General features: G+C 48.2%; 1 protein-coding gene across 3 annotated transcripts; it reads left to right on the top strand.

The window, feature by feature from the left end:
* Positions 1-153: 153 nt before the first annotated feature.
* RBM17 (RNA binding motif protein 17) lies at positions 154-21,985 on the top strand. 3 transcript variants are annotated; one of them, XM_072954963.1, is made up of 12 exons: positions 154-298; positions 6,866-7,003; positions 9,077-9,193; positions 11,675-11,841; positions 13,190-13,287; positions 14,272-14,328; positions 15,314-15,455; positions 17,402-17,553; positions 18,647-18,720; positions 19,202-19,300; positions 20,370-20,442; positions 20,548-21,985. In XM_072954963.1, exons 2-12 carry the CDS (start codon positions 6,881-6,883, stop codon positions 20,649-20,651), a joined length of 1,206 nt encoding a protein of 401 aa, XP_072811064.1. In that variant the 5' UTR covers positions 154-298; positions 6,866-6,880; the 3' UTR covers positions 20,652-21,985. The 3 variants fall into 3 exon arrangements, with proteins under 3 accessions (XP_072811064.1, XP_072811065.1, XP_072811066.1); XM_072954964.1 differs by lacking the exon at positions 19,202-19,300; XM_072954965.1 differs by lacking the exons at positions 154-298; positions 6,866-7,003; positions 9,077-9,193 and adding an exon at positions 11,085-11,293.
* Positions 21,986-22,736: the final 751 nt, after the last annotated feature.

The raw sequence follows: 22,736 nt of genomic DNA, 5'->3' as shown, positions 1-22,736 counted from the left end.
ACCCCTTCTGGCGGGAGAGGACGACACGGGAGGAGGGGCGCTGCGGGCGCAGTCCTCCCGCCGGCAGGGGGCGCGGCGGCAGGCGGGGCGCCGTCGACGCAAGCGCAGGGCGCCTCTCTTTCCGCCGCACGCGCCGTGACCCCGCGCCGCCGCGCGCCGCCCGGAGTCTGCGTAGAGGTTGGCGCCGGAGTGGTGCGGCCGTCGGAGGCTGACGCCGAGCGCGCCCTGCCCGCCGTCTCCGCGGCGCGTCGGCCCCGCTGCGCCGCCGCGGCCCGGGAGCGTCGGCCGGGCGGGCCGGGTAAGTGGCGCCCGGACCGGCGGGCGGGGACCGGGGCGGGCGCGCCTCCTCGGGCGGCGCTGGAGGCAAGGCCGCGGCTCTAGGCCGCGCGGCGAGGGCGGGGGTCCTGGACCGGCCCCCGAGGCCCTGGCGCCTTCGCCTTAGGGGGCCCGGTGCCGGACCACCATCCGCGGCTCCCTTCGCGCCCCGCCGCCCCTTTCCTTTATCTGCCTCGGGTCAGCGGGATCTCGAAGTCCTCATCTCCTCTCCTTTTCTTTCCCGTCTGTTTGTTCCCGTTTCTTCTGGGCCGGAAGGTGTGTTTTTCCTCCCCTCCGTAGGTCACGTTTGGAAAAAGTTGCGGGGTCCTTTGGCAGGCCCGGATCGCTCGTGGCCATTTGCAGACCTCCGGGGTCGCGGGTGCAGAGGAAGGAAGCCGTTTCCTTCCCGGGCTGCAGAACGGGGAAGCCAGGTGTTGACATCTCTCAGAGATGGAGGTTTACCTGGACAGGCGAAGGGAGATATGACTCCGGCATTACCTCGATCCTTTTCCTTTTGTTATGGAAACGACAGGCCAGCCAAGAAACAAGCACCACTTGGAGGGCTGGAGCACTCAAGATTCATTATGCCTGCAGGCTCACAGGGGCTTCTGCTCCGAAGCTCTGAGCCCCTCCAAGACATGTGCATGCGGTTTTATAGGGTTAATTACAAGCTTGGGGTATTTGGCCAATAGGCATTGTACAGCTTTCATAGCATCATTATCACAAAAGCAGAGGCAGGGAGGCAGCAGACTGACATTCCAAGGACAGATATGTCTCTCTGAAAATTTAGTTGGCTAGCAAAAAAGACATGAGCAAGGGAATCAGCAAACCGACACTTATTAACTTAAATTTAGGAGTTAGCCTAGCAGAACTCAGATTAGTAATCTGACACTTGTTAAACTTAGATTTACGAGTAGGCCCAGCCCGGCTTTTCCTTCACACTTTTAAAGCGGTGTTTTAGCTCTGACGTCCAATCACCAGGCATTTTGTTTTAGCATCTCCCTTTGCCCAGACGAGGTGTTAGGAACAGCGGGTGCTAGATAAGTAAGCTTCTGTCCCTGTGCTCTGTAAGTTTAGTTTGCAGGGGAGCAAGCATAAAAACCTGTACTGGGGTTGACCTGAGGGACTTGAATGGGGTCTGGAAAGGCTTCCAAGGGCCTATGAGGCTTATGACTAAGTCCTGGTGGTGTTTTGTTAGATGTGCAAGATGGGGGAAAGGTTCCCTGCAGAGGGAATGGGGGTAAAGATAGCAGAGGTGAAGCACCGTAGTGCATTCTGGAAATTGCAGGAAAGGCAGAGAGGTTTGAAGAGGGGTAGTCAGGTCAGATCAAGAAGGTTCTTGGGGGAGTCAGTAGAGCCGTAGAAGGTGCTTATCACTAGAGCCAGGCAGATGCGGGGAAAATAGGATATTCTGGGCAAAGGCCAAGTTCCATACATACTCAGGTGGACGAGGACTGTGTCTCCGGCAACAGGTGGGGTTTTTAAGGAATGCAGCTCAGTTTCCACGATTTGAGGGGATAAAGGCCCCAGGCAGTTTGATTATAATAAGGAATTTTAAGGAATATCGGGTATTAGTAACTTAAACTGAGAGTGTTTTGTTTTTAGAACTTTTTTTAAGAAAGGCGTGGTGTACAGGTTGGAGTAGAGAGCGTAGGTTGTGAGTGAGGCAGCAGCAGAGCACGGTGTAATGGGAGCGTTGACCCTAAAGAGGGGTTCTGATTGTGGGGTTCTGTGAGCGCCAAGGGTAGCCTTTATGGAAAATAGGAACCTGGAAAATTGCCGTGTGTCCCCAAAGGTAATGTTATACAGTGGGTTTCTTTTTACCGGCTTGTTTAAAATTACCTTCCAGGAGCAAATGACGGAAGGCTAGTATTCATCCCCCAGGTTTTCTGTGATAGTGCAAAGTGAAGTTCTCTCACCCGCCTAGCCCGCAGGGGGCTCGCGGGCTTTGTGTCCAGTGCGCTCCGGCCTGTGGTGCTTTGGTAGCAATAGAGTGTGTGAAAGTGGATGGAGACACTGACCTGTGACGAGGTGTCAGAGCTGGGGGTACAGGGAAACATTTAAGTTCTTCAGGAAGTCACGAATGTTGCACATGAAGCAGGTGCCTCATATCACCTGTGTATTTTGTGGACATCGACAAGCACCGCTCTCATGGTTCCCTTCCCGTTCCTTTCTGTATGTGCAGCGCTTCACATGTTCTGTAGGCTCATTTTTGATTTATGAGACATAAATATCTAGTGATTAAAAAGTCCTTTTCTTACCAAGCCTCCTTCTCAGGTGCTCAGAACTCAGACCTTGACTCATTTTCAGTTGTATGATGGAAGTAGTTTTTCTCCCATTAATTGTGTATAAATTTAAGGTTTGCCATGCTTATCTCAAATCTGCTCACCACAAGTTATGTTCCTGAAAGGCGGATCTGCAGATCGTACTGTTTTGTAATAATGTGACTTAGGTAGGTGCTTTAACGTTTTCCATTCACTCACTGATGCGTTTAGAAAATACTTACGAAGCACTTCCAGCGTTCCAGGCGTGATGCTAAGCTAAGGATATAAAGATGAAAGCAGAAATGGCCCGTACCTGTAAGGGGCTTATGACACAGGAAGAGACGGAGGTGCCAGCCAGACAACGTAACATGCGAGTGTGTTCAGGGGAAACAAACCGGAGGTAGTTTAATGTGGGGAGTAGTCACCTAAGGCTTCAGAGATGCACTTGAGAGATGAGTGGGTGGGCTGCTTCTGCAAAGACATCTTCCATGTTCTTTTTCTGCCAGTTCCATGTGTTTTAAAAAATACTTTGCCAGCTTATGTAGAATCTTGAAAAATCATCATTCTTCTGGCAGAAACATGTTTGCTGTGTTTCTTTTTAAGAAAAATAAAAACACATACATGGAAAATGTGTTAATCAAAGGACAGTGTGACCATAAAAAAGAAGTAAATAGTGAGAAGGTATTTTAAAGATGTTACAAAAATCGGTTGTTTGTGTTTGTATCATTTGATTCTGGCTTCTTAAGGTATATGCAAATATTGGAAATGGTGCTACTTTTTTATTACCTGGCACCAGACTTCCTGAAATAAATGTGTTATATCATCTGAAAAGCATCTCAGCATTGATTAAGTTGAGGTCCTAACAGAGTCTTATCAATGCACTTGTTACATTTCAGTGTTTGCCGTGGAGAAAATGAATGAATCGACGGCGGTATGTTTATGACGCTTAAGGCAGCTAAAATAAAGTTGTACACACCTTTTAAGGAATAGATGTAATAAAACCGTGAAATAAGGTTATATAAAAGGAGGAAAGCGAGGAGTTAATGCAAATGGGCTTTCGGGTTGTTGCTCACCCCTGGCGAGATCACGTGAATGGAACGGGGCCACGTGGGTTGAGTGTGGTTTATTCTCCAGATCCTGTCGTGTTTTGGGTGGTGAATTCACTGGTGCTTGTAGCATTGTAGTAATTAATCAAAGCAGGCCCTCCATGTGCAGATGGATGACAAGGGTGTTCGTTGCTGTGGTTAATCCAGGTCTCTGAATTTGGAGGTCAGTGAGGAGGAGAAATGTGAAGAGAGCTCTTCTGCATCCCCGTGGTGCGGAGACCTGATTTATAGGCTCCTCGTTCTGGAAGACGAGCAGGTGCAGCTGCGGTGACGTCAGCTCCTAATATTAAAAGTGTTTTTGAGGGTTTTGAGAACAGGAACAAGGAACTTTAAATGAACATTAGATTTTGCTGCATAATAACTTCCAGAGCTCACAGAGCCAGGCAGATTGAAGGAATTGTTGGCAAACCAGCTTCAGTCTAGACTGGAGTCAGAGAAGTGTGGTCTCCTGAGGCCTCAGCAGCTCAGCGGTGACGGCTTTGTGAGGTGGTGGTTCTCTTCTGGAGGTCGCAGTTTGTGGCGCTGCTTGGTGGTTTAGCCCTGACGCTTGGGAAGACGTTTCTATCAAAGTTTGCCCTTCCAGGTAGGGCCACGTCCTAGCAGCCTGTTACCTCCCACGCCTCCCCCAGTGCTGCTTCTCCCCGCCTTTTACTTTTTCTTTTTTTTAATTTTCCTTTTTATTGTGGTAAAATACACTTTGCATTTTTAGCTGTTGTTAAGTGTGCGGCACTGTGTGTGTGACTATTAGCATCTTCCAGCTCCTGGACCTCTTGCCTCCTCTTTCCCTTCCTAGTGGAACCCGTGGGCGTGCTGTGGTCTTGCTGTGATTTGTGTGGCTAAAGAGAATTGATTTAATAGTAATATTTCAGCAGATGTCTCTTAAATGCCTACTCTGTGCCAGAAGTTGGAATTGCAGAAATGAATAAGCTGGTGTTTTCCCTTCATAGTTCAGTGGGCGTTTGGTTACTCTGTTTCCAGTGGCACTGATGTTATTTGTAAATACCTTTTTTGATAAGTCCTCAAACTTCTTATGAAGAAATCTAGGGGGAACGTAGCGTGGAGGTAGGTTTGCAGACAAACTCTGATAATTTATGTTTGCAATTTCTCAGAGGCTTTGATGTTTATACTTGTTTCCCAGGACGTGTCGTGCTTCTCTTGCTTTCAAAAGAATAAAGATAAAGCAAATGAACCCATAGTTTGTTTACTGGCTTTGGTTTGGTGACCAGTTGAATGAAGAGGGCCCCAAAAAGTTAAACTAGGAAAGATGAAAGATGCATGGTCATTTCTGAAGTTCTGTTTTGAGACTCGTAATACAGGTGACCCGTAAACGACGTGCGGATTTGGGGCCCCCACCCTCTCTGTGTGGTCGAAAACCCAAATAGAACTTTTCGGTCGGCCCTCCGTATCCACAGGTCCATATCCCCAGATCCAGCCAACGCGGGTGCTGTAGTTCCGGGGTGCTTGCTGTTGGAAAAAGCCACATACGAGTGGACTTGTGCGCTTCAGACTGGGTTGCTCAAGGGCCGGCTGTGCTAAGCTGGGCGTTCGGCCTTGTTTCTCTTCGCTGTTGCTGTGAGTTTTTCAGCTAATGTGAACTTTAAGGGTATGCCTCTAGACAGGAAGGAGTCGTTCTGAACACCAGGTAGGCTGGGGGCAGGAGCGTGAAAGCCTTGGGGCTCTTTGGTGCAGCTCTTCCAAAGCTTGCTGGTCAGAAATTTCTGAGGGGATGAATGGGAGCGGTTTGCAGATGGAGCTTAACTATGTAGTTGGCCCAGTTTCCTCTTCCGCTCTAGGGCGATCATTGATCTTAGTTCTGGGGTGGAGCGGTGACCTTGACCAGCTGGAGCTAGGTTTTCATGGGGTTTACAGTGGTGTGCATTAAAATAGTAGCATCTGATGTGGACGCCAGGGGATTCCCTACAAAACTTTGGAGACGTGATCGTTTTTCAGCCATGCTTGGTTAAGAAATGGAATTCGTGCATTTTTCTTCATTTAGCCTCAGCAACTTGAGTTTAACGGGACAAGGTGTGGCCGGGGTCCTGAGTGAAGTGCTCATGTTGTCTGGCACTGGAGGTGGTGGCCGTTCCCGTGGGCCTCACTCTAGGAAAGCCTCTGTCCTTCCCGCCGCACCGAGTGGCGCCGGGAGTGGTCACAGGAGCCTTGAGGAGAGGGTGGAGGCTCCTTGAGCTTCCGGGGACTCATTGGAGCCGTCAGCCCTGTACCGTGGGCTCTGCTTCCCTCCGCCCTGCTTCTGTGCCGCCTTGGGGCCTTTCATTAGAAATCAGAACTGAGCTTTTAGGCAGTCTGGGGGTTCAAACGTTAAGGAAGGGAAGAAACTACAAGAAGTGGCCGCAGCTTCGTGGGGCCGACTTCCAGGCCGAGAGCTGCTCTGTTCAAAACCAGAACAGCTGTTCTGAGGGAGTGAGGTGACACCGCCCTTCGCCCAGTCCCCCTCTGCCCTGGTCTGGGCTGTAACGGGGGCCTGGTCCTCAGCTTCTGCAGCAGATACGGCATTAACAGTAGATTGTTGATTATCTCTTTGTAATCAGCGTCATTAGGTTACACATTTCTGCTTGTTGGGATCAAGGAAGCGTATTAATAAGATCTAGCCCTCAACTCTCCTGCCAGCAATCATAATTTATGAAAATATGCCATCTGTGAGATCATTCCTTTTTCTTCCTATTTGTAGGCATATATTTAAATTTTTTGTTATTAAAGGGCAGTCAGAAAAAGTTAATTAACAGTACTAAATCAGCCTGGTAATTGGTGTTTTTGTCAGGCATCTCCTTTTTGCTGTTGACAAAAAAGAGACCTTTTAAAAAATCGGGTGTGTGTAATAATAATGCCCTGAGTCCAGAACTTCTATCTTACCTCATTCTGTACCATCGAGCGGAACGGTCTCACTCATGAGTTACTTGGCCACATGATTTATATACAGGAAAATTCATTCAAGAGGTGTATTTTTACAGTAATACACCGGTGTAGCTCTGTGTACTAGAAAGGACGCTGACGGTGATATCAGGTGTCTTGGCTTCTGTCACTGAATGCTCCTGGACCAGGTGATCTCTTCAGAAACCGCTTACCTCTAAAATTCCGTGATGCTGCATTATTTTAACATGGAAAGGTTGGAAATTTACTACATTTTTGCATTCTTTAAACCCTCCCCACTCTGCCTCTCAGCGTTAAACCGAGAAGATGTCGCTGTACGATGACTTGGGAGTGGAGACCAGTGACTCAAAAACGGAAGGCTGGTCCAAAAACTTCAAACTCCTCCAGTCTCAGCTGCAGGTGAAGAAGGCGGCGCTCACCCAGGCCAAGGTACGATGAGTGCCCGTGTGGAGCAGGCGCCTCCCCGGGCTGGAGCGGAGTTGGGTCTAGCCCACTCCCCTGCCTCTTTCTTGGACGGGTGGGGTTAAACATTTCTGGGCGGAGAGGCTGGGGTCCCGGAGGGAGACTGCTTCCTTCTCCCAGCTCCTGGGACTGGGCCTGTTGCCGTGGTCGGGCGGTGATGCTGGCCTTCAAACTACAGGGTGCCTAAGGCTGAGAGCGTGGTTAACACGCCATGTAATACCTGGTGTTCTGGGAAATTCTGTTTCTGGGTTGGGGCCTGGGGAGCCTGCATTCTTAGGGAGCAGTCCTGCTGTTTGCTGTTGGTGGTCTGGAAGCCCCGCCGTGAGGCAGAAGCTCCGTGGTGGTTCCTGAGCTGTCCTCACGGCGCAGGTTACGCAGGCTTGGAGGGGCTGAGACTGGGTCAGGGCGTGTGGGCTGGGCTGGTGGTCTTTGTTCCTGCTGTATCATGTTGGGCGCAGGCAGCATCCTTGACCTCATTCACTGTGTAAAGCATTAAAAATACTGTTGTCCCCTGGGTGTTTGATATTAAAATATTACTGTCCAGTCTTCAGGGATGAGAATGATGCTGTGGCTTGCTGATTGCTTCAGAGCACGTGTCCCTGCTGGAGGCTGTATCCCCCTAAATGGGGCAAGTACTGCTTCTAAGCGGTGAAAAAAACTCTTGCACTTCTGATGTATAAAGCACAGGTATACATAAAGTGCATCAACAGTTACAGAGTGAACATTGGTATTAAAATTTCACAGGTAGAGAAAAAATGTAAAAGGTTCCTCGAAGGAGGAAGTAATAATGAAAAAAAGTTGAGAAGAACTGCTTTAGAGATATATATTGAAATATTTACTGATAAAATGATAGAATTTCGGGGATTTACCTTAAAATACTCCAGGCTGGGGCAGGGGGGTTAGGGATGGGCATGAAACAGAATTTGCTGAGAGTCCGTGGTTATTGGAGCTGAGTTACTGCGGCTTAAGAATTAATTGAGGATTCTCCTTAATGTAATGTTGAAAATTTCCATAATAAATGTTTTCTTAAAGTTGGAATGTTTTCTTTCCCTTCACTCCTTACAACATAAATACTGGAGTGTTTACCTTTGATTTCTCAGTACTGTAGAAGGTTCTTAGGGTCAGGATGCCCCCAGGTAGAGCAACACTGCTCTAAAGTTTAAATTTGTCTTGTCAGTTCTGTTGATTAGGGTTTTTGTCTTTTTCATCTATCATTACCAGATTTGAATTTTTTTATGTCAATACTGTTTCTTTTTAAAGAGAGAATTTTGTCTTTTTAAAACAAACTTTCATCCTACATGAAAGGAAGATTAACAAAACCCCTTTTTTTGTTTTAATTTTGTTAAGTTGGTTTAATTTTTTAAGTCTTTCATAGGTTTCATGTAACTTTTGCTTTGCACATAAGATATATAAATAAGGTTTTATTTTCTAATGCTGACACCACTTCATGTATTTCATCCTTGAAGGCCTCATCTTCTCTTGTAAAATAACTAGCTCCTGGGAACAGTTCTCATACTTACTAATATAAGCTCAGTTAGACTGTGAGTGGACGTAACTAGTGGGCAGCCTTTGTTCAAAGGAAGATAAAACAGGAAAGCGGAAGGGAGAACACAGAGGAGATACACAGCTTGGCTGTCCTGCACCGCAAGCGTGTGCCCAGGGCATGGAGCCAAACCGCTCCCTGTGAAGGACCCCCACAAGTCAGCGTGTGACGTGCTGTCACCGACTGGCTCTCCTGGGGTCAGAGTGAAGATCTGGTGCTTTTTTCATGTTATTTCACGTGCATGTTTAAATAAAAGTGACCAAGCTTTCTGTAAACCTTTTACAGAAATGGAAGAAATTTGTTTTGTAAAAACAAAAAGGCTGAGGAAACTAGTATATGATTATTGTAATAAGTGAATTAAAAAGCTGTTGTTGTAAGATGATTTTTCTCATATCTGAAAGGTTTATTATAGAAATCCCCCCAGAAGCTTTGTTACAAACAGTATGAGTTTTAATTTGAAGCCCCAGTATAGCTTTGTTGTTTTTCGATGATTTTAGAGTCAGAGGACAAAGCAGAGTACAGTTCTTGCCCCCGTAATTGACCTGAAGCGGGGCGGCTCTTCAGATGAGCGACAGATCGTGGACACCCCGCCGCACGTGGCCGCTGGCCTCAAGGTACGTGCGCCGCCCCCCCCCCCCCCGCCCCCGACCTGGGTGGGATCTGTGGCTTCCCCCAGGTCGTGCTTTACACCTGTCACTCCCAACACTTCTCCTCAGTGGGCCTTTGCAATCTAGTCAGTATCATTTTCAATTTAAGTTTTACTTTTATTTTACCAAATTTAAAACATTTATCTGTTTAAAGTAAAATGGTTAATTATAGAAAAATCAGGAGCTGGAGATACGCAAAAAGAAAAACAAACGACTTCAATCCTACCCTCCAGAACTTGAAGACTTTCTGTCCTGGAGTGCCTTTCCGTCCGTTGGCTCCTCTGCCTCTCTTCCCTGACCTGCTTTTCTAAGTATGTGTGACTGTCCGTCTGTGTCAGGAAGTGTAGGACCACGTACCCATTGGGACGGCTTCGCTGTGCCCGCTGTAGGTGTGCTCGTTTTAGTTCGCGTAATGCTGAATCTGTGTGGTTCCTCGTTTCTAGCTATCCTAAGGAATTTTAGTGCTTATTGGTTTTATTGTGGATTAGAGTAGAGAAAGGGGTTTTGAAAAACAACAGCAATAATTCTGCCCCTCTGGCCTCTTTTATCCCAGTGATTGTACAAAAGCTTGAAAACAACAGACAGACGCGGTCAGCTCTGTCAGTGGTTAGTGAGGGTTAGGAGGATCCGGACAAGGGTAGCTCACAATCGTGGTTAAAAGTATCCAAACGAGGCAGAAAGGAATTTAATATGAACTGTAGGTAAGGTCGCACCCACTCTTCAGGCACATCTCCGCGTCCCTGGGACACTCACGTCACAGGCAGAATAGTAACTTAACACACAGCACCACGCGCACGAACTGCTTGGTGAGAAATGACCGGAAGGTTAGTGATGGGTAGCATGCGCTGGTGCTCCTCCTCCTTAGCAAGGCACTCCCCCTCCCCGGCCCCACCCCCAGGCAGACGGAGACCCCCCCCCCCCCAGCTGCGAGCCCCTCCCTCCTCATTTAGGGGCTCTGTCCTCACGCCCTGGCTGCTCTAGTTGGAATCTGCCTGCTCGCCCACCAGGCCCCACCAGGCGTTGGCTCTGAGGCAGGCTGGGCGCAGCTGAAGCTCTTGGTGGGGTTTCTTGGCCTGAGGCGCTGGTGCTGCTCCTGCAGCTGGTTGTCCCGAGGAGAAGTTTTTTGAGGATTCTTAGTCATTTAACATTTCCCCCCTGCAAATTCTCTGCCTAATTTCTTCTTGCTCCATCTAATCAGAAACTGGTTAATCGTCTTCTGTTGCTGTGTGTTGACTCTCGAACCTATAATATTGCCCCCCACATTTAATCAGTAAGCATTTTTCTTCTTGTTACGAAGCCAGTTTTTAATTGTAAAGTCCTCCCATCAGGTGAGCGTGTGGTGATTTGCACAAGTATTTCCTCACTGGAGCCAGTGACACTCAACAGCACCTCTACAGGGAGCTTCCTCTGCGTTTAGTTGTTTTCTTAGGACAGGTTTCCCGAGGTGGCACTAGAAGGGTCACTCACTTCTGCGACCAGTTTGTTCTGGTGCTGGCCTGCTTCTGGCCAAGCTGTGTCAGGGAGCAGTTTCCCCTGCAGCGTGGGAGCCTTTGGGTTTTCCCGCCCTCCCCAGCACTGGGGATTAATGTTCAGTCTAATAAAGTGAAGCAGACTGCTTTATTCTCCATAGCATGTGGAAGAGGATGCTTCATTGTTGAACTCAGCAGGGTTTAATACAGTGAAAGTTGTTTGTTAGATTCTGAAATGATAGAGTGTTAACCTCCATGCTGCTGGGGTGTTCTCTGATTTAGAACCTTTGTGATGGCAGTGTTCTGTAAATTGTATAGAAGAGAAACACAGAATGTTGTCATCTTATCCTGACTTAGTGGACCTTAAAAAAATGAATGATGATGTGGGGGAAATTACATTCCCCTGCGCCAGACTCGGCATCTGATATGCAGCCTGCCTGGGAGGAGCGTGTATTCCAGAGGACCCAGAGGGTTTCACAGGGCCCAGGAGGATGCTTTTTGCCTTTTTTCTCTTTTTTTTTTAAAGTCTTAATATGTCACGTCTACATGTAATCAGAACCTAAAGTTACTCTGTTAAATGATCATGAGAATGATTGAGGTATTCATGAGTTTTTTGATAAGTTTTCATAGATATGTGTAAAAACATTCAGTGTTTACTATAAACAATCAAATTTACTGCTTAAAATTTTAGGTGGTGACAGCTTGTTTAGGAATTCCAGGAAAATGCTATAGGGTGTTAATGGGATTAATACAGAACTAAGAGGTGGAATTCTTGGTCCTGTTCTGCTGCTCCCGGGGTAGGCATGTGGCCACGTCAAGTCACTGCACCTCCCCGGGCATCGTTCCCGCACCTGTGAAACAGGAGCAGACAGGTGGTCTTCAGGGCCCTGCTAACCCTCATATTCGTTGACCTTAATTCTGTGAATAAAATTCTAAGACAGAAGATGACACTTACTTTGGCGTTCTTTTCCCTCCTCAGGACCCGGTTCCCAGTGGGTTTTCTGCAGGAGAAGTTTTGATTCCCTTAGCCGATGAGTATGATCCCATGTTCCCTAATGATTATGAGAAAGTAGTGAAGCGCCAAAGAGAGGAGCGACAGAGACAGCGGGAGCTGGAGAGACAGAAGGAAATAGAAGAGAGAGAGAAGTAAGCCTCGTTTGGGCGTGGGGATGTTTTGTGTTGGGAGGATTCAGTCGCTGTGAATGAATGAGCTTTTGCGCTGTCTGGAAGGCTGAGTGAATTTGGTGGCTAATCTGAGCTGTCATCAGGAGTCAGATGTGCAGCCGTGACATCCCGCCACCAACACAGGCTCGAGAGCGCGCTTCACGTGTAGATGAAGAAAATCTAGCATGTACATTTTTGGTGAGTTCTTGGAAAAGTAACTTAGAAACTGATATTGAATAATAGGGCTTTTTCCCTATGCTATGACTATTAGAATCATAACTATTTAAAATACTTAAGCCAGGAGAAAGAAAAATGCCATATAATATTGCTTATATGTGGAATCTAAAAGAAACCCCACGCAAATGTACTTACCTATAAAACAGAAACAGACTCACAGCATAGAGGACAAACATGGCTACCATGGTAAAGAGGGTGGGAAGGGATAAATTGGGAATTGGAAAATTGCGCCTCTTGGGGAGTGATGGAAAGGTTAGCTGTCCTGATTGTTATAGTGGTTTCATCGGTGTGTACATCTATCAAAATTCATCAAACTACATTTGAAATATGTGTAGTTTACCATACAGGAACCATACCACAATGAAGGTGTTAAAAAAAAAGCTACCCCCCAAAAAGGAAAAATAGGTTAAAAAATTTTTTTTAAATAAAGTACTTGAAACGTTATTCGTAACTCTTACTGCTTTTGTGCCAGAGAGAGTTTTAAAAAATTCATATACATCCTTCATGTTCTTTGAAAGTACGAGTCACAAGGATTTATACAAATAAATTTGTATTTCTTCTTTTAAAAATACTGAATGGGGGAGGGTATAGCTCAAGTGGTAGAGCACATGCTTAGCATACACGGGGTCCTGGGCTCAATCCCCAGTACCTCCTCCAAAATTAAATAAACCTAATACCCCCCACACTCCCCCCAAAATATTGAATACTAATTACTAGTTATATAAAATACTAATACATTGTCCCTCATTATTTATTGAATCATTTCATGAAATGAAATCATGTTCTAGGGAATTAAAATTACCTAATTAACTATTACCTATGTTGACTTGCTTTAAAATTGAAAGGTAAATATCAAGGAAACCTTTTTCTTGCTATTTATATTCATATATTCATTATATTAATATGTGCAAATTCATATTAAATTTGTTCAGTGTATCTTGCGGGTTTTTCTCACTTCTCATACTTCTGCTACTTCAGTCTTTAACCGTTGTTTGCACGGGGCACCCCCCCCACCCCCGCAAAAATAGAAACCGGGTCAAGGTGACGACCCTGGGTTGGTCTGTGATGAGCTTTGTTTTCTCGGTTGTCACAGGAGGCGTAAGGACAGGCATGAAGCTAGCGGGTTTTCAAGGCGCCCAGACCCAGACTCTGATGAAGATGAAGATTACGAGCGAGAGAGGAGGAAGAGAAGTAAGGCGTGGACGTGGACACTGTCTCAGACCCGGGCTGGGTCTGCCCTTTACTGTCCTGCTCGTTTTGATCAGCAGTTCCGTTGCCATTGATTTCGGTAGTTTTTTCTCTGGAATCCCAGCCCCCTGTGTTTGCATAACGGTTTTAATTTACATTAGGTTTTCACATATATTCTCCTTTGGGTTTCCCAACCACTTTCTAACATTTCCTTGTTGGACACTTTGAGCACCTTAAAATAGACACGCAGGCTTGTCTTTACCCGCAGCCCAGTCGCTTCCACCTGTTCTCTGAACCCAGCTGCGTTTCTGTGAAGAACGTCTCTGCACCGAGAGTCCGGGTGCTTGTTTCCCGTTAACCTCGATGCTTGTGCACTGGCCTTCGGGGAACTTCTTCTGTGGAACAGTTCATGCTGGTGCAGCGGGGTTTTGTAATTGGTTTCTTAATTTACATTTTATTGTTTTTGGATTGTTTTGTTGGCGATTAGGTTATAATACATATGTTAGGGCTTTTACTTAGTGAAAAATTCCCTCTGTGCTCTGCTCCGGCTTTCCCTGGCTGTCAGGGAGCAGATGGAGTCTCTGCTCTGGCTCGTCTGTGTCCACCATTCTGTGTCTTGGAAACGCTAAACGGGTGGTGCTAACACAGAACGTTTCTAAACAGACCTTCAGTTCCAGCGGTGCGCAGCCTGGAAAGGAGCGTGCTGTGCCGCAGGGCGCTTCGGTGCCGCGGGGAGCTGGGTTTACTGGGTCCCTGCCTGCCGGCTCTCCTCTGTTGGCTTCTCAGCTGGAAAGTGGAAGCGGTCCTACCTGCGGCTGCATTTTTAATCCTGGGTTCAGATGCTGAACTCTCCGATGTCAGCGGCGGGGTGGGGTAGCAGAAGTCTTTCCTTTTTTCTTTCTCTGGGGGCTGGTGCGACGTCACAGTCCTTGAGAGTCTGGAGTTTGAGCCTGTTGCCTCCTTTAATCATGGGATTTATTTTCACAGGTATGGGCGGAGCTGCCATCGCACCTCCCACCTCTCTCGTAGAGAAAGACAAAGAGCGTACGTACCTGTTTCTTCCCCTCGCGTTCAGAGACACAGCCTTAGCCCAGTCAAGGGACCCTCTGGAACCTCTGACCACGCCTTGTGCTTCACAAGTTTTTATGCCAGGCTCTGAGGCATGGGTTTTTCTACAGTGCAGTGCTTCTTTTGTTTGTTTTTTAACATAACTTATTTCATTTTCTCCAACATTTCGTATTTGGAGTTGGGTTAAAACAAACAATAGCTTGGTTTACTATTTTTGTGCTCAGCGGTCTAGAGGCTGTTAGGTCCGTGACCGTCCACAAGGTGGCAGCACCTCCCCGGGTTAGATGTGTTTCAGGGCACAGTGTGCATTTGAGGTTGCCCCATGGGTCTTCTCCCGTGATCCCTTCCGGAGTCTGGGGGTTGGGATTGGACGTTGATAAATCATCTGGCTCGTTTTCCTGCCCGCGGGGTTCAGCCATCCCTGAACTGCCCCAGGAAATGTGCATTTTACCTGTTGCCCTGTGTGTTGTCCTTTTAGAAAGAAGATGAATCAGAAACTCCGGGAGGGATATAAGAGGGGTGGGGCAGCTCAGGGACGCAGCGCGTGCTTAGCATGCGCAGGGGCCTGGATTCAACCCCAGCACCTCCTCTAAAAAGTACTAATAAATAAAGAGCTAACATTTAAAACCCGTTGGTCAGTGTCCTCTGCGTGAAAATACCTGGCAGACCGCGATCCCCGCAGTCCCAGGGGCGGGGCCCCGTTTGGGTCTTCTTCAGCCTCCCTTGCTGGCTCTGGTGTGTAGCGAGGGTTACAGATCGCTGAGCTGGCGTGTGGCCCCTCAGAGACCCTTACGGTCTGCTAGGCTAATGGGGTCCTGAGATTAGCATCTTAAGACAAGTGCACAGACTGCTGCGGGCGTCAGAAGGGGTGGATGGGATCTGCTGGGGTACACAGAAAATCTGAGTGCAGCTCAGAACTTGCTTGTAGCGTTGTGCTGACCTGTTCTGTTCCATCCCGCAGTGCCCCGAGACTTCCCTTACGAAGAGGACTCCAGACCTCGCTCGCAGTCCTCCAAAGCTGCCATCCCTCCCCCCGTGTACGAGGAGCAGGACAGACCCAGGTCCCCGACTGGCCCCGGCAACTCCTTCCTCGCCAACATGGGGTAATTAACGGTCCAGGTGCTCTCACCTCGGCAGGTTCAGGAAGGACGGAGCCCCGGGTGAGGCGCTGTCAGCCCCCTGAGGCGACGCGCTGTGTCTGACAGTGCGTGCAGGTCAGGTTTGTGCCCCGCACACACAGCCTCCCTGAGGGCCAGGGCTTGAGGCGCAGGGAGCGACCCCAGCATGACACTGCTACGCTTCATGCAAGACGTAAGGCCTCGTGATGGGCGTTTTGAGCGATGTAAGTGCTGACGTTGTGTTCTCCAGGTAGGAACAGCTTTTGATAATCATTTATATTTGTTTTCACAACGTGTGCGGATAAAATAGCTCCTGTGAAGTAGAGCTGATTTGCTCTGTGGTCAAAGGGTGGAAGACGTCTTGCTCCCCTTGATAAAATGGCCTTTGCTTTAAGGTCATAGTTCTGTACCTCTAGTCTAAAAACTCAGTCATTTTAACTAATTAGACATTTGTCTGCTGGCAGATGAAAATCAGTTTTAAGGTTGACTTTCATTTGGGGCTTGTAATTTTTTTAGGCCTCACTGGATTTGGCCTGCGTTTTGGTTGTAAGAGGGCTTTATGTTGTTACTCTGACCCTCTCGGGCTGCGAGGGGCCGTCCGGTGAAGCAGTGCTGTGTTGAGGCCTCCGTCCTGTGTCCTCCAGGGGGACTTAGAAGGACGCTGCCGGCGGGGGAGCTGCTGTGACCTGGCAGTCACGCGGGCCTGCCCTCCCCGCAGTCAGGCGTCGGTCCCTCGCGCCCTCGGCGAGGTCGGGTTGGAGGAGGGACCGCAGGACCGTTTGAGTTTCTCGCCTTCTCAGGAGCCGTTGTCTAGGCCTGCGCTGGTCTCCAGTCGCTGCTGGCTGCATGTGGCTGTTAAGTTAACTGAAAATGAATACAATTTAACATGCATTTCCTCAGTCACACTAGTCTCATCTCACATGCTCAGTAACCTCACAAGGCTAATAGCTGCTGTCCCGGACAGTGCGGGACAGTGCGGGCAGGGACAGTTTCCCTCGGCGTGGAGAGGTCTGCAGGCTGCCCCAGGGTGTGTGCTGGAGGGCACACAGACGTGAAGCCGTTGGTGTTTTGTTTTTGTCTTTTTCTGCTAATGAAAAACTGACTTTTTTCTGAATCCCCTTTTAAATAGAAGTTAAATCTTTTTTATGCCTAAGGAAGATGCATTTGTAGTACAGCTCATTAGTTTTCAGTCTTTTCTTTTTATCCCTAGAGCAGCTTCTTCAAAAGAAGTTTTTAAGGAAATAACAAACGTGAAGCCGTGTAGGAGCAGTTCTGGCTGAAGCAGGGTTTGTGGTCTGGGCGCTGAGGCGCAGTGGTCGCTGGGGGGCAGCCTTGAGGCCAGGGGGGCTGCTCGCCGGGCCGTCTGGAAGCTGTGGGGGTTAGAGGAGGAGCTCCTCCGCTCACAGGCGCAGGAGGAATTCTCCTTGGTGCTTAAGCCCGTCGGCCAATCTGGGCCTCAGTTTCTTAATCTCCATCTGTTAAGTGCATGGTCTGTAAGCGTCCTTTCATTTATGAAGCCAGTCGTTGGAAACTCTGCCGTCCTATTTAGGAAAATGCAGTTATCTTCATTATATGAAACCATACTTGTTTCCTCACAGGCTCAGTTTTCAGTAGACTAGTCGTGAGCGCCGCCCCCGAGCAGACACTGGCGCCCGTGGGAAGCCTGGTGTCTCCTGAGAGGCCCTCGGGAGCCACGGCGCGGTGGCTGGTGCCCCCGTCCTCAGAGAGTCCCGGGATGCCGGGGTTTCAGCATTCCCTTCTGTCTTCCTCCCGAACCTCCCACAATGTCCGTTTCATTATATGTGGCCTCATTGGAGCCCTTGTGGAATTTACACTCTCTCTTTCCAGAAGGAGAGTGTTGTGATGTGAAACCCAGTTTGTGCTCTAGCCAGCGACCTGAGGTGCAAGGCTCTGTCTCCTTCCCCCCGCAGCGGCACAGTGGCGCATAAAATCATGCAGAAGTACGGCTTCCGGGAAGGCCAGGGCCTCGGGAAGCACGAGCAGGGCCTGAGCACTGCGCTGTCGGTGGAGAAGACCAGCAAGCGGGGAGGCAAGATCATCGTGGGTGACGCCACTGAGAAAGGTGGGCCCCCTGGGGGTTCCCAGGCGGGAGCCGGGTGTGGAGGCCGTCCTGGGTGAGAGGACTCCTGACCACGAGCGTTCCAGCTCAGGGTGGTGGGCACCGGGGACCCTGAGGCTCATCTTCATAAATAGCTCAGATGAAGAGACAGGGAGATGAAGAGAGGCCCCGGGGAGAGAAGGATGACAAGAGACTCAGTAGAAATGAACAGCAGTCGGGGAGACACCCTCACACCTGCTGCTTCTAGGCCAGGAGCCTGGTACATGGATGAGTCGTGGTTATGTCTTCAGAGCAGAAAAGGAAGGGCCGTGGGCAGTGCGTCAGCGACTGTCCGCTGCGTCTCCGTCCTGCAGTGGTTCTCTGCTGTTTTTCAGCCCTTTCATTCTAAGTGTGATTTCTGATTTTCCCACTGATCGATTAGTCTGTGATACTAATGTCACTTTGCAGTCTGTTGGTAGGTGATGCCTGCTTGGTGATTTTTTTTCATTTGATGGTTACAGTCTGTTCTGTGCTGAGGGCATATTGGAATGAGTCAAACGTGACTTGACGTTTTAAGCAGCAGAACTGAGTTCGCGCTGAGTCAGCTTGGCTGAATGCCTTTCCCTGAAGGAGGAGGAAGACTGTCCAGGCAGCCACGTGCACGCACAGTTAGGAGGCAGCAGTGAGCCTCGCAGACTGGCACCCAAAACCAGCAGCTGCCCTGGTCTGTGGGAGCCTCTGAAATTGGTCAGCGGTGGCTGCCGGGTTAACTGCTTGTTACCCCGGACTAGTGACCTTCGGCCACTGCCCGAGCCAGGACTCACTTCTGAGGGTTGTGGTCCGTATGCTCTGTCAGCTCCTTAGGAAGTGAACTAAGCAAATTGCAGGTAATTGGGGATGTTAAAAACGCCTAGAAAGTACGGTAAACATCTATACCAAAACAAAGTGATGCTTTCATCCAGATAAGGCTGCGCTTTTGCTCAGAGGCATGTCGGTGCTTGTAGATGACCCGAGGACGTGCGTGGCGGGGACTGCTGCTGAAATCGAATTACTCATTGTAACTTGGGCTCCGTGCTCTGGCACACCTGTGTCTGACAATGTTTTCTTGTCTCAACAGATGCAGCCAAGAAGTCGGATTCAAATCCATTAACTGAAATACTCAAGTGTCCTACTAAAGTGGTCCTTCTGAGGGTGAGAAGCAGGGGCAGAGACCTGTTTGCCTCGCTTGGATTGTGTGTCACCTGCCCTGACCTGCCCCGCACGTCTTAGCCCCACCGATGACAGAACAGTTACAGGAAACTGGAGATGGGAGTGTAGGGTAGACTCCATTGAAGACTGATTTTTTACAGGCCTCTTTCACTCATGTTTCTTTGCTAAACACGATATTTAGGACTACAGTGAGAAATCACTTTAAAATACTTGAAATTGTTAGAAATTCAGCGTGGTTTATACATTTTGATGCTTGCATAGTTGCTCTTGTAACGCTTTACAAAGCTTACAGTGCATTTTTGTTTATTTTTAAGAAATAGCAAGTTTGGGGTCCTGCGGGGATGAAAATTCTGTTTGTGTTGTTTGGGATTGAGAACACTTGCTACCACGAGAGAGAGTTATTTGTGCATCTCTTCTGTTGTGCATTGGCAAATCGCGCTTGATACTGTGTTTCTGTTTCTAGAACATGGTTGGCGCAGGAGAGGTAGATGAAGACTTGGAAGTTGAAACCAAGGAAGAGTGTGAGAAATACGGCAAAGTTGGAAAATGCGTGATATTTGAAGTAAGAGGGGCTTCTTTTGATGTTTATAACCCAAGTGACGATGGATGGTGTACAGAGCGTTTCCTCCGGACAGAGGCAGTGTGCTGCAGGTAGCATCTTGTCCGACTGCAGAAGGTGACAGACGCTTGTCCTCAGTGACAGCAATTTCAGACATAAAGTCGAGCAGGGCCTGACGTTTTACTTGGCGAGGAGGCGTTTCATCTTGTGACTGAGGTGTAGACTCGGTGGCAGTGTGCTCAGTACTGCAGTGCCGTGGCTGTGCCTTTGGTTTCACTCATTTGGCAGGTGTTCACTGAGAGCCTCCCACATACCCGGGACCAAATCGAGAGCATTTGGGACCCAGGAAGCGTGTTGTGTGCTCGTGGTGACACGCTCAGTTGAAGAAACAACAAAGCAAACACGTGGACATAGAGCATATCTGGTTGTTAGACTCAGCGGCGTTGACTGTCGTGCAGGAGGCGAGAAAGGCCTAGGGCAGCACGAGACAGAGAAGCTCTGTGAACAGCGTCGGATGCGAGTGGGGCTGTGGAGTGCGGGGGTGGGACCTGGGCGGGAGGGGGCAGGTTTTCAGAGCGGGGTCCCTGCTTCCGGGAGACTGAGGAGGGTGCTGGTGGCCCGGTCGGGCGCGGTGGGCGTACGGGCGCTCCCGCGGCTGCGGGGGGCTAGGACAGCGCGGCTGAGGACGTCAGCTCCACCCGAGGGACGGAGGGCAGCCCTTCCATCTCCGCTTCTCCTCTCACTTCAGCTTCTCCTCTGTTTTATGGTGCAGTTTGTTGACCGCATAATGATTTATTTACCTGTCAGATGGCACCCGACCTCCAGAGTTCAGAGACGCTCTGCTTAGGTGTGTGTTCCCCGCACTTAACGTGGGGCCTGTCACAAGCAGGCGTTCAACAGATGTTGGTGACAAACAAATCATGCTTATTTCCTTGGTATTTGACCACTCCCTATGTGCGTATGAGGATAATTGGAATACTGACTCTGACGGAAACCACCTGTGGAGGAAAAGTCACATCCCGCGACCGCTCAGGCGATGACGCCACCTGTTACGCTTTCACTTCTTTTCCAGATTCCTGGTGCCCCTGATGATGAAGCAGTACGAATATTTTTAGAATTTGAAAGGGTTGAATCAGCAATTAAAGGTATGTTGAATTTAAAAGTTGAATTTATGATCTTCATCTTTAAAATGTGTTCTTGTGATGCCTTACAGAATACCCGTCTTAACTGTCCTTTTGTTTGCCTTTTAGCTGTTGTTGATCTGAATGGGAGGTATTTTGGTGGACGGGTGGTCAAAGCGTGTTTCTACAATTTGGATAAATTCAGGGTCTTGGATTTGGCGGAACAAGTTTGACTTTAAGAACCAGAGCCCAAGTAACCTCCAGCAGTCCTTCGGTGACTTGCAGGCGGAGCAGAGAAGAGCAAGAGGACAGCCGGCCTGCACGGCTGTGGGGCGCAGAGACTCTGGGAAGAAGGACTTCTGAGATGTGTGCTGATTGGTCCCTTTTTTATTTTGTGGTTTTTTTTTAAATATAGTATAAAAATCCTTCAAAACAAAACAAAACAAAACAAAAAAACAATCTGTGTGCCTCTCTGGTTGTTCTCATTTTTACGGCCACTCCTGAGGTGATTACATTTTGCTAGGATTTCATGATCATTCTCAAGTGCTTCAGTGATACAGCATTTCTTGCACTAAAAAATCTAGAAAGTTTTGGGGTATGGGGTTGTGTTACCCTTTAGTTTTCCTTTTTTTTTTTGAGTCATTTTAATAAAACCTGCAAGTTACTGAACTGTAGCTTCATAAATTCTATAATAAAGTATCATCTTGGCGGTCTGCCAAAGGTGAAAATGTCTGCTTTCTCTAACAGAGAAATTCTTCTTATTGACTCCAGTCACAGAAAAAGCTCTTCGCGACCTGAACCAAGGTCCAAGAACTGTAAACCTACCGTGACCAGTTTGGACGGATCATTTTCAGTTAGGCTAAGTCGGACTGTAGAATTTGTGGTGAATTTTGGGGTATTCGGATATAGAAATCATGAATATAGCGTTTGTTTTCAGAGATTCAAGGCTTGTCATTAGCGTAGGTCAGAAATGACAGGTTAACTCAGAACCTTGCGGGTACATCATAAGTGTGCGCCCAATTGTGTTTTGGAAATGGTGGGGTTTTTTTGGGGTCACATTTCTATTGGCAAAATTTGCAGTAGTGTTAGTTCTCATACATAAGTTTAAACTTTATAAAATTCAGCCACATCAGCTACTTTAAACTGTGCTGCCACTTAACAGAGTTCTGGAATTGTGAAACATCACATCGTTGAAGTGCAGTGAGATGTGTGGCTTAAACATTCAGCAGGGCCACAGAACAGAAACATAAAAATGCTCTGCGCTAACGTTTGTTGTCAGAGCAGGAGGTGTCTCCAGAATACGCCTGTGCCTGTGTTCTGTCCCTTGCTTGCCTGAATGCTGCATGTGACTTACCTGAAGTGGCACCTGCGGGACATGCGCCCGCGTTGTCTCTTTGGGTCCTTATGACTTTTTTAAAAGCGTGTTGTGACCCTCCACGGGGAGAAAGCTCTCGGCATTTCTTTGCACCCATGGACTTGGTTTGGAGACATAAGGAATATTCTGACCCTTTTTAAAAAAGGATTTTCTCATGTTTTTATTTAACATAAATAAAAGAATAACATTTTCTCTTCTGTGGTATTATTTTACTGAGTAAAATTGAATCACGACTCTGCATTTGTGATAAAAGTGCGTATGTTCTGTAAAATAAGTGTGGGTTAAAGAACATTAGGTTAAAGAATCAGATAATTGAACATTTCGTGGGACGTGAGAATCAACAGTCGGCCTGAAACATAAGCAGGTGGACTTAGCTCCTGAGCACCAGTGAGAGCGCCGCGTCGGGCTTCAGGTGCCTGAGTGTTCACGTGACGGCGCGGTTCAGTTCGCACGCGCCCCGGTGCCCTGCAGTGTGCGGTCCAGCTGCCCTGGTGCCTCTCGCACTCTTGTTATGCTTCAGAGCTTCATCGTTCATTTGCGTGTGGTGGCTTTTCTCACCATTCTCATGATCGACAGCCAGAGAAGTGCAGGTGACTGCCCTAGCGAGGGCACGACCGAGAGCGCCTCTCTCCCCAGTCCCTCTAATTAGCACTTACAGTTGTCCAAGGCTGCTGCAGGCACTTGGTGCGTTGTTTGCCGTGAGTTTCCAGCATGGGAACAATTTTAAATCTGCAATGTCGTGCTTGAAAAACCTGAAATTAATTTTCAGTGTTAACTAAAATTCAAATTAACTTCAATATAAATTGAAAATTAATTAAGCTATAATATAGCCAGAAAGGTTCGGTATAATAGACATCTGGCCCACCTGAGATCTGAAAGCCCTTCCCGTGTTGGAGGGTCTCCAGTGTTCACCTGCCTCCCGACAGCCGTCCTCACTGGTGAC

The sequence above is a fragment of the Vicugna pacos genome, chromosome 35 (genome assembly GCF_048564905.1).
Source record: "Vicugna pacos chromosome 35, VicPac4, whole genome shotgun sequence".
NCBI lineage: Eukaryota > Metazoa > Chordata > Mammalia > Artiodactyla > Camelidae > Vicugna > Vicugna pacos.
The sequence above is the reverse complement of the archived record's forward strand: the minus strand, read 5'-3'. Positions and strand labels throughout refer to the sequence as shown.